Source organism: Perognathus longimembris, chromosome 20 (genome assembly GCF_023159225.1).
Source record: "Perognathus longimembris pacificus isolate PPM17 chromosome 20, ASM2315922v1, whole genome shotgun sequence".
In the NCBI taxonomy this organism is placed as follows: Eukaryota; Metazoa; Chordata; class Mammalia; order Rodentia; family Heteromyidae; genus Perognathus; species Perognathus longimembris.
Window position 1 is genome coordinate 45,793,713 of NC_063180.1, and position 12,037 is coordinate 45,805,749.

A 12,037-nucleotide genomic window follows, 5' to 3' on the forward strand; every position below is an offset into this window, starting at 1 on the left:
TCAAGCGGAATGATATTCATGAGAGGCCTCAAGCGGAACGATATTCATGTATGTAATTTCTAGGAACAGGCAGAGGTTTTTTCCCAGGAATTTGAACTTTTTGCTCTCTTATGATCTTTTTCTCTGACATCACAGCAGTTATCTGTTACGGGGTAAGAAATGTTTCGGGGTTCGAGGGCAGGGGGGGTCCCCGTTCCTCCAAGAGTCCACCACTCAGAGACAGTCTCAAGCAAAAAGATGGATTTATTGGGGAAGCAAAAAGCAAACTGTCCGGCCAGGGACGCAGCACAGACTCGGGAGCTGAAACTGCGCCCCTGAAAAGCGGGCTGACCGGCCCGGGACACAGGGCGGACTGGGGCGCTGCCACCGAGCCCCGGAGCAGCCCTCAAATTGGGGTTTATACAGGTAAAAGCGCAGCACCGATGGAGGGCTTGACGCAGGGGGCAGAGCCCGCAGCAAGTGAAGCAAGCCATTTACAGAAGCAGAATTTGGGGGTCAGGCTGACCTAATAGCCAGGATGGAGTCAGCTCTACTCCCCCCAACATTTCCTACCCCGCTTCCCTAATCAAGATGGAGTCAGCTCTGTAACTGGGGCAGAGGCCCCGGGCCTGCAGCGGCTTTCCCTGAAGTCAGAGGTGCCGCCCGCCCGGGGGTCCCCTTCAATCCCGCCTCGGGCGGGCGCGGGGAGCGCGCGGTGGGCGCCGCCGGGCCCCGCGGGGCGGAAGACCCGGGCCCCGGCCCGTCGCGCTCCGGGGACCAAGCTGGAGGCCGATCCCCGATCCCAGGGGCCCAGGCGGCGGCGACCGCCCGGAAAGGCCGGGGCGGGGCGGGGCTGTGGTGGGTGGAGCGGCGCAGGGGCAGCGCGCAGGCCCCGAGGGCACGCCCGGGCCTGGCAAAAATGGGTAAAATAAAGCAAAATAAAATGCTCTGCGCTCCCACAAAGCAGATTCCCGGGACCTTCATCTAGAATGTTCCCAGAGGCCCCGGGGGGGGGTGGCTTCTGGGGTCCTCACCCTAGGGGACCTGGTCTTTTCTCAGGGTCCTAATCAGAAGAGAGCGCTTCCGGAGACCACGCCCCTAGGGCGTGACTTCCGAGCCCTGGGGGCGTGTCATCCGAGGCCCTGCCCCCGGGGGGCGTGCCCCGAGGCCCCGCCCTCTCCCTCCGCGCTCGCCTCCGGCGGCTCCGTGTCCGGACGGCAGGGGGCGCTGCGGCGGGCGCCGGGACCCTGGCGGCCCAGCCCCCTTGCCGCTCATCACGGCGCGCCCGGGGCGCACAGAGCCTGACGTCACAGGTGTGGCCGGGCCGCGCGCGGGGTGAGCTGGGGCGCGCGGCCCGTGGGATCCGCTCGGTCGTTGGGGCTCCTGAGGGCCGGGGCCGGGGCCGCTCCCAGGCAGGCGTACGCAAGGTTGCTCCAGGCCGCGGGCCCGCGGGGCTTCCGGACCCCCTTGGGCCCTGGCTCACCGGCCGGCCTCGGGGACGCGGGGAGAGGAGAGGCGGCGGGCGTGCGCGGGGCCAGGTCCCCGGGCCGCAAACCCCGCGCCCGCCCCGGGGCCGCGGGTCGGGGGGCCGGGGCCTGGGGGGCGGGGGGCCGGGGCCTGGGGGACGCGGTCAGGGGCGGGGGGCCGGGGCCTGGGGGCGGGGTCAGGGGCTGGGGGCCGGGGCCTGGGGGGCGGGGGTCGGGGGCCGGGGATCTGGGGCCGGCGCACGGCGCCGCTGGCCCCCGTGGGGTCCCCGGGAGACGCCGGGGCGGCGGGAGCGGGGCGGCCGCCGGGGAGGCGCGGGTCCCGCCGCGGGACGCGGACGTGGCCGCCCGGTCTGAGGCTGGTGTCTGGACCCGGCCGGGGCCTCCTAAGCTTCCTTGGCCGCCCCGAGCCCCCCTTTGCTTCGGAGGAAAGCGGCGTGCGGGTGTGGGCTCTCGCGCGGGTGCGCACACAGCGCGCACTCGGGGCCCGGGCACCGGGCCTGGCCCTGTGCCGTTTGAGCCACGGCTTCACCGGTGGCTCTTGGGTGGCTCACCGAGAGGAGCGTCCCACGGACGTCCCTTCCGGGCTGGCTTTGAACCGCGACCCCCCAGCTCAGCCCCCCGCCCCCCGGGCCTCCCCGCCGGCTTCAAGCCGGCTTGGTTAGGCCGAATCCTTGCAGCTCGGTGTCGTCCCCGGGCCCGTCGCCTCCCCCACCCCTGAGCTCTGGCCGGCAGCGTGGCGGGGAGACCTGCGTGGACCCCAAGCGCTCGGCGTTGGGTTACCCCAGGCTGGAGGGAGGGTCGTGTCGGTGGGAAGGGGCCCTGCTTCCCCCTCCCCGCACACCGGCCAGGGGAGAAGGCGGCCGAGGACGCCGCCGGCGGTGGTGGAGCCCCGGGAGGGAGGGGCGAACGCCGTGGGCGGGCGGCTGGGCTGGTGAAGGGGCGTCCGGAGCCCCAGGCGGGGGTCCCCGGCCCCGCCGACGCCCTCGCCCTTGCCTCCACAGAGCCGTCTGGCCTTGAGCCCTCACCCCGGACTGAGGAAATGACCACCCAGGTAAGGTGTGTGCGGAGGGGAGGACGCGGCCAGCCCCGCAGGCCGTGTCTGGTGTGGAGTCTAGGATCCGGGCCCAGCGCCCCCATTCCCGTCTCCTTCCCCAAGCGCGGGGGGCCCAGGGCACCCACTCCTCCCAGGGTCAGCACTCGGGGAAGCAGCGCGCCCGCCAGCCCGGCAACTCGGGAGGCTGAGATCTGAGGACCCGGGTTCGAAGCCAGCCCGGGCGGGAAGGTCTGCGAGACCCTTGTCTCCACTAAACCACCAGAAAAGCCGGAAGTGGCGCTGCGGCTCCAGTGGTGGAGCGCACACGGAATTACTGCGCGTGCGCGGGCCTGCGGGGAGTGCGCCTGCGTGGGTGTGCGCGCGCGTGACCCCGCGCGCGGCCCCTCAGCCGGGGCTCCTCCGCTTGAGTCCGCTCTCCTCCTGGCTTCTCGGTGGTGAATCGGCGGTTAGAGTCAGCTGCACCCCCGCCCGGCCCCGGGGACCCGCCTGGGCCACTGTCCTGGGCAACAGTCGCTGCTCCTCTTTTTCAATGCGACAAGTCTTGCACCCTTCTATAACCCCTGGGCGTGGCCGCCGTGGGGGCGTGGCTAACGCCGCACAACCCCTGGGCGTGGCCATCGCGGGGGCGTGGCTGGCGCACCACAACCCTTGGGCGTGGCCACCGTGGGGGCGTGGTAATGCTGCCCAGCCCCTGGGCCTGGCTGTTTCGGGGGCGTGGCCAATGCTCCACAGCCCTTGGGTGTGGCCATCGCAGGGGCGTGGCTAACGCTGCTCAGCCCCTGGGCGTGGCCTTCGTGGGGGCGTGGCCGGGGGCGGTGACTCAACGCGGCCTCTCTTCTTTTCCAGTACAGCATCCTCTTCAAGCAGGAGCAAGGTAAGGAGGCGGCCTGCGTGCGGGTCTCCTGCGCTGCTTCAGCCCCTCCACGCCCGTCGCTTGGGCCTGCCTGCCTCTGCCACTCGAGTCACACCTCCCGCCTGCTGCCGGTCCTGGGGCTGGAGCGGACGATGGCCGGGACCGAATTCCCCCTTGGTGCCCCTCGCGTGGCTGAGATGACCCCCGAGATGGGGCGTCACTCACTTTCTGCCGGGGCTGGCCTCCAACCCAGCTCTCCCCCTGCGTAACTGGACCGGCAGGCGTGAGTCGTGCACCCAGCTCTCCGGGCCACGTCTGTATGTCCATACCAGCTCTGCAGCCCCCTCAGTGCGCGACTGGCTGGGGTGCCCCTCTCCTCTTCCTCTCCACTCTGTGCCTCGGGGTGGACTGCTGGCCTGCCCGCCCCCCCCCCCCCCCCCCCAGCACACCGGGCGCGTCCTTCTCCACAGAGCTCACCCCCAACCCTGGCGCTTGTTTTTTCTCCTGGCAGCACTGGACCTTGAACGCAGGGCCTCACGGTTGCTATGCAGGTGTTCTACCACGGAGCCATGCCTCCAGCCCTTGGCTTTTTTTTCCCCTACTGGTTGTGTGGCTTGAACTCGGGGCCTGGGCGCTGTCCCTGAACTTTTGTGCTCGAGGCTGGCGCTCTACCACTTGAGCCACAGCTCCACTTCCAGCTTTTGGGAGTAAATTGTAGATGAGACTTTTCCTGCCCGTGCTGGCTTCCAACCACGGTCCTCAGATGTCAGCCTCCTGAGCAGCTAGGATGACAGATGGGAGCCACCAGCGCCCTAGGAGCCCTTGGGATTATTGTGTTTATTTATTGTTGGTCTCAGGGCTTGAACTCATGGCCTGGGTGCTGTCTTTTTGCTCAGAGCTATCACTCTACTACTTTTGAGCTATAAAGGTGCTTCTGGTTTTTTGGGGTTTTTTTTGTAGTTTTAATGTGAATAAGAGTCTCACACGCCTGTCATCCCAGCTACTCAGGAGGCTGAGATTTGAGGATTGAGGTTCAAAGCCATCCTGGGCAGGAAGGTCCGTAACTTATCTCCAGTGAACCAGCAGAAAACTGGAAGTGGTACTCAAAGTGGTAGATCACTAGCCTTGAACTGAAGAGCTCAAGGACAGCACCCAGGCTCAGAGTTCAAGCCCATGACTAACAACAACAAAAAAGATTCTCACAGCCTTTCTTGCCTGGCTGGCTTTGAAACACAATCCTCAGATCTCAGCTCCTGAGTAGCTAGCATTCTAGGTGTGAGCCACCAGTATCGGCCAGCCCTTGGATTTTTTTGTTTTGTCTTTGCCAGTCCTGGTGCTTGGACTCGGCCTGAGCACTGTCCCTGTGAGCACTGTCCCTGGCTTTTTTATTTTTTTTGCTCAGTGGCTCTTCTGGCCTTTTCTATATATGTGGTGCTAAGGAATTGAACCCAGGGCTTCAGGTATATGAGGTGAGCACTCTTGACACTAGGCCACATTCTCAGCCAAGCCCTTGGATTTTGAAAGCAGAGTTTTACTGTGTAGCTTAGGCTGGCCTTGAACGGTGGACCCTTTTGTTTTCTCTCCCCTTCCTCCTGAGTTCTGGAGTTACAGGGCTGTGCCCGCATGCCTGTTCTTGTGCGTGAGATGACACTGAGGTTACTAAGCCGGCTGACGCTGAGTGCCATAAAGACCTTTTTCCCAGCTGGGAACGCACCCATGTTTGCCTCGTGCTGTTGGCAGGTCTCCTGTGTTCTCTCTCCAGCCGGGCTGAGGGCCTGGGGGGTGGGCTCCCCGCTGGAGACCTGGCTGGTTTCCTCTTGCCCCCCCCCCCCCCGGTGGGCTTGCGTGCCAGGGCAAGCGGCTCACTGAGCAGCCCCACTGCAGCCGGTGCCCTGTGGGAGGAGAGAGAGGGGAGGCAGCGGGGACCCAGCCGCCCCCCGGGGGCGGGGGCTCGGCTCCGCACCTGCAGACCGCAGGGGAGCCTCGTCACGAAGCTCTCTCCATCCCAGCCCACGATGACGCCATCTGGTCGGTGGCCTGGGGGACAAACAAGAAGGACGGCGTAGACACCGTGGTCACGGGCTCGCTGGACGACCTGGTGAAGGTCTGGAAGTGGTGAGCCTCTCCCCTGACATGCAGCCTGGGGAGACAGGGCTGCCGTGTGTGTGTGTACACGTACATCCCGGGGCTTGAACTCGGGGCCTGTAGGCTCTCCCGGAGCTTTTCCTCGAGGCCAGCCCCCTACCGCTTGAGCCACGTGTCCACTCCCAGCTTTTCGGTGGTTCACTGGAGATGAGAGTCTCACGGGCTTTGCTGCGCAGGCTGACTTTGAACTGCCATCCTCGGGTCTCGGCCTCCTGTGTGGACAGCATGGCAGTGTGGGCCGTTGGTGCCCAGCCCACGTCGGGCTTTTTGCTGGTCCACCGGACATGGCTCCGGCGAGCTGTGAGCCCTGGTCCTCGGGTCTCGGCCCCCGAGTGGCCGGGCCCTGGACGGGGGCGTGGGGCTGCGGCGGTGGCTGCCCTCTGTGCCCTCGAGCTGCTGCTGGCGACACTAACTCCGGGCCGGCCTGTGTGGCCGCCAAACCCCAGCTTGTTTTGTCCCCTCTTTTGTTTTTCTTGTTTGCCTGCTGGTCAGATCAAAGCCCTGTTGAGAACAGAAGAGAACACAACCCAGGCCTGCCAGGGTCTGGGGCCTGGTGTGGTGGTGAGGTGTGTGTGGCGAGATGCGTGTGTGACAAGATGCGTGTGCGGCGAGATGCGTGTGCGGCGAGGTGCGTGTGCGGCGAGGTGCGTGTGCGGCGAGGTGCGTGTGTGGCGAGGTGCGTGTGCGGCGAGGTGCGTGTGCGGCGAGGTGCGTGTGCGGCGAGGTGCGTGTGCGACGAGGTGCGTGTGCGGCGAGATGCGTGTGTGATGAGATGCGTGTGGTGAGGTACGTGTGTGGCGAGGTGCGTGTGCGGCGAGGTGCGTGTGCGGCGAGGTGCGTGTGCGACGAGGTGCGTGTGCGGCGAGATGCGTGTGTGATGAGATGCGTGTGGTGAGGTACGTGTGTGGCGAGGTGCGTGTGCGGCGAGGTGCGTGTGCGGCGAGGTGCGTGTGCGGTGAGGTGCGTGTGCGCCGGGCTGCGTGCGCCGGCGGGCTGCGTGTGTGACACGCTCGTGTGCCCCGCCCCCGCAGGCGTGACGAGCGGCTGGACCTGCAGTGGAGCCTGGAGGGCCACCAGCTGGGCGTGGTGTCGGTGGACGTCAGCTCCACGCTGCCCGTCGCGGCCTCCAGCTCCCTGGACGCGCACATCCGCCTGTGGGACCTGGAGAACGGCAAGCAGATCAAGTCCATCGACGCGGGGCCCGGTGAGGGGCGGGGGCGGGGCGGGGGCGGGGCCCGGTGAGGGGCGGGGGCGGGGCCCGGTGAGGGGCGGGGGCGGGGCCCGGTGAGGGATGGGGGCGGGACAGGGGCGGGGCCAGGTGAGGGGCGGGGGCGGGGCCCGGTGAGGAGCAGGGGCGGGCCCGGTGAGCGGGGGGCGGGGCCTGATGAGCAGGGGCAGGGTCCGGTGAGGGGGGCCGGCGAGCGGGGGCGGGGAGGGGGCGGGGTCCGGGGCGGGGGGGCGGGGGGCGGGGAGGGGGTCCGGTCTGCTCAGTCGCCCCGCACCGGGCGATGGCCGCCGTGGCAGTTGAGGCGCAGCTGGGGCGGGTCGCGCACGCGGGACCGGGGCTGGGGGTCTCCCCGGGTTTTGGCCTCGTCGTTGGCGTGGGTGCCCTCGGCCCGCGGCGTGCGCGCGTGTGCACGCGTGTGCGCACACTCACGCGGGGCCCGCGCTCACCGCGGGACGCGTCCTTGGTTCTCTCCACGACCGGGACGCGAGCGCGGGACCTGCACGGCGCCCCTGCAGCCTCCTTGCTTTTGCCCTGTTGCTGCTTGTTTCATCTGTGGGTCCTGGGGCTCGAACTCGGGGCCTGGGCGCCGTCCCTGAGCGCTTGTGCGCAGGCGTGGCGCTCCGCCACGTGGAGCCTCGGCACCACTTCGGGTTCTGAGAGTCTCGGGGCCTCGCCTGCCGGGCTGGGGTCGACCTCGGTCCTTCCTAGATCCCAGCCTCCGAAGGGGTGGGGGTGACAGCGGAGCCCTTGGCACCGGGCCGCCGAGAGAGCGTGCCAGAGCCCTCGAACTAGAGCCACCGGCAGAGGGTCCGCACCCGCCGCGGGGGCACACCTGCCACGCGCACACCCGACACGCGCACACCCGCCAGCCCGCTCCCGGCTCGCGGGGCACACCTCCACTCCACGCACACACCGGACACGCGCACACCCGCCAGCCCGCTCCCGGCTCGCGGGGCACACCCGGCACGCGCACACCCGCCAGCCCACTCCCGGCTCGCGGGGCACACCTCCACTCCACGCGCACACCTGACACGCGCAGCTCCTGAGCTTGAGGCCGCCCGGCCTCACCGTGACTCGGTTTCCTTCTCTTTCCTCTCCAGTGGACGCCTGGACCTTGGCCTTTTCCCCGGATTCCCAGTATCTGGCCACGGGCACGCACGTGGGCAAAGTGAACATCTTTGGTGTGGAAAGCGGGAAGAAGGAATACTCTCTGGACACACGAGGAAAATTCATCCTGAGCATTGCCTACGTAAGGAGCCCGTTCCTCTCCCGGGCCTCGGCCCCGCTGCCCCGGCCTGAGCGTCCCTGGCCCGCGTCCCAGGGCTTGGGGGGCTTGGGGGCTGTCGGGCGTGGCCAGTGTGGGGCCGGCCCCCCGAGCCTGAGCGCCCCGCCCCCTGTGCTCCGCCCGCAGAGCCCCGACGGGAAGTACCTGGCCAGCGGGGCCATCGATGGAATCATCAACATTTTTGATATTGCAACTGGAAAGCTGCTTCACACGCTTGAAGGTACAGCCTCTCAGCTTCACGTGTGCACACTGCGCTCTCGGACCCCAAAGGAGACGCTTTCCTTGACGTGCTGTCACCCTGGGGGCTGGGGCCCACGCCTGTCACCCCAGCCACTCGGGAGGCTGAGATCTGAGGATCGCGGTTCAGAGCCAGCCTGGGCGGCAAAGTCCGCGAGACCACAGAAAAGTGAACGTGGAAGAGTGGCCCAAGGGGTCGAGCGCCGGCGCGGAGTGAGAAAGCGGAGTGAGGTCGAGAGCCCGGGTTCAAGTCCGAGGCTGCGGGCTGCGGGAGGAAACTTGGTGCAAATGAGTGTTAGGTTTGCCAGCTGCTCTTGGAGTTGGAGGCTGGAAGGCGCCAAGCGCCGCTCTCTCTCCTCGCTGCTTCGAGCCTGTTCTTTTAAGTGCTAAGTGCTCGTTGTGAGGAACCGGTTTAAAAAGTATTTATTCGCCCACCCGGCCCTGTCGCTGGCTCTTTCTGTTGGTGTTGGTCGCACAGAGCTGTGGGAAGAACGGCTCCTTGGTTTGCTTGCTTGTGTTGGTCCGGGGCTTGAGCGCAGGGCGGGCACTGTCCCTGAGCTTGTCCACTCTGTCCCCGGCCACGGCGGCACGTCTGGGGGGATTTGAGTGGTTCGTTGGAGATGAGAGTCGCATGGACTTTCCTGCCGGGCTGGCTTTGAACCGCGATCCCCACATCTCGGCCTCCTGTCAGGGCTGGCGGGCGTGGTCACGGGTGTGTGTGTCAGGGCCGGCGGGCGTGGGCACGGGTGTGCGCGTGTGTCAGGGCCGGCGGGCAGGGTCACGGGTGTGTGCGTGTCAGGGCTGGCGGGCGTGGGCACGGGTGTGTGCGTGTGTCAGGGCCGGCGGGCGTGGTCACGGGTGTGTGTGTGTCAGGGCCAGCGGGCGTGGGCACGGGTGTGTGCGTGTGTCAGGGCCAGCGGGCGTGGGCACGGGTGTGTGCGTGTGTCAGGGCTGCGGGCGTGGGCACGGGTGTGTGCGTGTGTCAGGGCCGGCGGGCAGGGTCACGGGTGTGTGCGTGTCAGGGCTGCGGGCGTGGGCACGGGTGTGTGCGTGTGTCAGGGCTGGCGGGCGTGGGCACGGGTGTGTGTGTCAGGGCCGGCGGGCGTGGGCACAGGTGTGCGCGTGTGTCAGGGCCGGCGGGCAGGGTCACGGGTGTGTGCGTGTCAGGGCTGCGGGCGTGGTCACGGGTGTGTGCGTGTGTCAGGGCTGCGGGCGTGGGCACCGGTGTGTGCGTGTGTCAGGGCTGCGGGCGTGGGCACGGGTGTACGCGTGTGTCTGGGCTGGCGGGCGTGGGCACGGGTGTGTGCGTGTGTCAGGGCCGGCGGGCGTGGGCACGGGTGTGTGCGTGTGTCTGGGCTGGCGGGCGTGGGCACGGGTGTGTGCGTGTGTCTGGGCTGGCGGGCGTGGGCACGGGTGTGTGCGTGTGTCAGGGCTGGCGGGCGTGGGCACGGGTGTGTGCGTGTGTCTGGGCTGGCGGGCGTGGGCACGGGTGTGAGTGTGTCAGGGCTACGGGTGTGCGCACGCGTGCCGGCGTGTGTCAGGGCTGGGGTGGGAGGAGGGCGGAGGGCCGGCCATGTCTGGGCCCCGGCGTCTCGCGGGGCTCAGGGGCGCCGGGTGGGGTGACGGGCAGTGACGTCACGCCTCCCCTGGTGCCCCGCAGGCCACGCCATGCCCATCCGCTCCCTGACCTTCTCCCCGGACTCCCAGCTCCTCGTCACCGCCTCCGACGACGGCTACATCAAGATCTACGATGTGTGAGTCGCCGCCCGAGTTCAAGCCCCGCAGGGACCGTGGCGGCCCCGGGTCCTGGCGAGGCCCTGGCCGGGCTGCGGGGCTGCGGGGCTGCGGGGCTGCGGGGTGTCGGGCGGGGCGGCCCCATCCGGAAGGCCTTGGTGTGGAGGGCATTGCGCACCCTGCGGACCCGCCCCGCCCCCCTCCACCGCGGGCCCCGCCCCGCCGCGGCCCCGCCCCCACCACCGCGGGCCCCGCCCCCCTCCGCCGCGGCCCCGCCCCCACCCGCCGCGGCCCCGCCCCCCACTACCGCGGGCCCCGCCCCCCTCCGCCGCGGCCCCGCCCCCACCCGCCGCGGGCCCCACAGCGCCCCCTCTCCCCCGCAGGCAGCACGCCAACCTGGCCGGCACGCTGAGCGGCCACGCCTCCTGGGTCCTCAACGTCGCCTTCTGCCCCGACGACACTCACTTCGTCTCCAGGTACTGGGCTCGGGGTCCGGGGTCCCCCCAGCCCCGGGGGCGCTGAGGGTCCGGGCGGCAGAGCCGGCCCCGGCCTGCGTCCCCTTGGGGGGCTCTAGTGACGGCTGCTCCCGGCGCCCTTCGGAGCTTTCCCGCCCGCTGCCGGGGGGGGGGGGGCTGCGTGCGGGGGGCGGGCGGTGCTGACGCCGAGCTCTCCCCCCGCAGCTCCTCGGACAAGAGCGTGAAGGTGTGGGACGTGGGCACCAGGGCGTGCGTCCACACCTTCTTCGACCACCAGGACCAGGTGGGGGCGCGGGCCGCGCAGGTGGCTTCTCTCCACCGTGGGGTAGCGGCCGGGCCTGGCGGGGGGTGGTGTGGGGGGGCGGGGGGAGTGGGGGGCCGGGGGCCCTCCCCCTCCCCGCAGTGGGCCTGGCCGGACCCCTAGTGAGCTGTAGTGAGCGCGCCACCGTCCCAGCCACCCCGGATCCGAGGACCCCAGGCTGACGGCAGCTGAGGCAGGAAGTCCGGGGACTCTAACCAGCGGGAAACAAATGGCGGTGTGGCTGGGGGGGGGGGCGCCAGGCTTGAGTGGGAAGGGACGGAGCCGAGGCCCCCAGTGCGCGCCCGGCGCTGGCCCCGGCCTCCGGGCGCGCCCCCCCCCCAGCCGCAGCGCCCCCCTCGCCGCCCTCGCCGAGCTCACTGGAGGTGAGCGCGCCGCAGCTTCCCTGCCCGGGCTGGCCTTGACCCGCAGCCTCTGACCTCGGCCTCCTGAGCGTAGCTCGGGTTACAGAGGCGTGAGCACCTGCACCTGGCTCTGGGGGTGTGTCATTAAGTTGGAGAGGGCTGGGAACGTGGCCTAGTGGTAGAGAACTCACCTCCCGTACATGAAGCCCTGGGTTCGATTCCCCAGCACCACGTAGACAGAAAAACAAAGCCAGAAGGGGCGCGGTGGCTCAAGCGATAGTGCTAGTAGCCCTGAGCCAAGAGAAGCCGGGGACAGCGCTCAGGCCCCGAGTTCAAGGCCCAGGACTGGCACAAAAGCAAATCAAGGCCCTAAAGGAGTTTTGTTTTTTTTAACTAGGTCTGGGGAGTGAAATACAACGGCAGTGGCTCAAAAATAGTGTCTGTGGGGGACGACCAGGAGATCCACGTGTACGACTGCCCCACCTGAGCCGGGCCCGGCGGGGGGCCCCGAGGTGAGCCCCCCGCACCCCCGGACGGTGTAAGCACGGTCCTGTTGCCTGGAGATGCTATTCGGACTTTAACATAAGCATTGGCGCGCAGGCGTGAGTGTGCGCGCGTGTGTATGCGCGGAGTTCGTGAGGGGCCCGCGTCGCCCAGGAAAGCGAGGCCCACGGCGGAGCGCCTGCTCCCCGCGTGCTCCCCGCCGCGCCTCGAGGGGGAGCCCGCCGAGGCCGGGCCGCGCGCCAAGGAAGGAGCGGAGTCCACAGGGCGGGGTTTGTAATGAGGACACTGGACAGACACGGAGCGCGGGGGCCGCGGGGGCCGCGGGGGCGCGGGGCTCAGGCCGTCTGGCACTGGACGCCCGCGCGCGGCCCGTCCTCGTCCTCCTCGTAGGC

General features: G+C 68.8%; 1 protein-coding gene across 3 annotated transcripts; it reads left to right on the top strand.

Moving 5' to 3' along the window:
• The first annotated feature begins 1,295 nt into the window (after positions 1-1,295).
• LOC125368281 (WD repeat-containing protein 61) lies at positions 1,296-11,740 on the top strand. 3 transcript variants are annotated; one of them, XM_048369149.1, is made up of 11 exons: positions 1,296-1,314; positions 2,468-2,517; positions 3,367-3,394; positions 5,383-5,488; positions 6,550-6,722; positions 7,847-7,995; positions 8,158-8,251; positions 9,929-10,022; positions 10,386-10,478; positions 10,683-10,761; positions 11,539-11,740. In XM_048369149.1, the coding sequence occupies exons 2-11, from the start codon at positions 2,506-2,508 to the stop codon at positions 11,626-11,628; spliced, it is 918 nt and encodes a 305-aa protein (XP_048225106.1). In that variant the 5' UTR covers positions 1,296-1,314; positions 2,468-2,505; the 3' UTR covers positions 11,629-11,740. The 3 variants fall into 3 exon arrangements, with proteins under 3 accessions (XP_048225106.1, XP_048225107.1, XP_048225105.1); XM_048369150.1 differs by lacking the exon at positions 1,296-1,314 and adding an exon at positions 1,334-1,397; XM_048369148.1 differs by lacking the exon at positions 1,296-1,314 and adding an exon at positions 1,337-1,406.
• Positions 11,741-12,037: the final 297 nt, after the last annotated feature.

Excerpts from the sequence above, each read along its gene's own strand:
- LOC125368281 (XM_048369149.1), top strand. Across the intron at positions 3,395-5,382 it reads CCTCTTCAAGCAGGAGCAAG|CCCACGATGACGCCATCTGG; the intron begins GTAAGGAGGCGG and ends TCTCCATCCCAG. Across the intron at positions 10,762-11,538 it reads TCTTCGACCACCAGGACCAG|GTCTGGGGAGTGAAATACAA; the intron begins GTGGGGGCGCGG and ends TTTTTTAACTAG.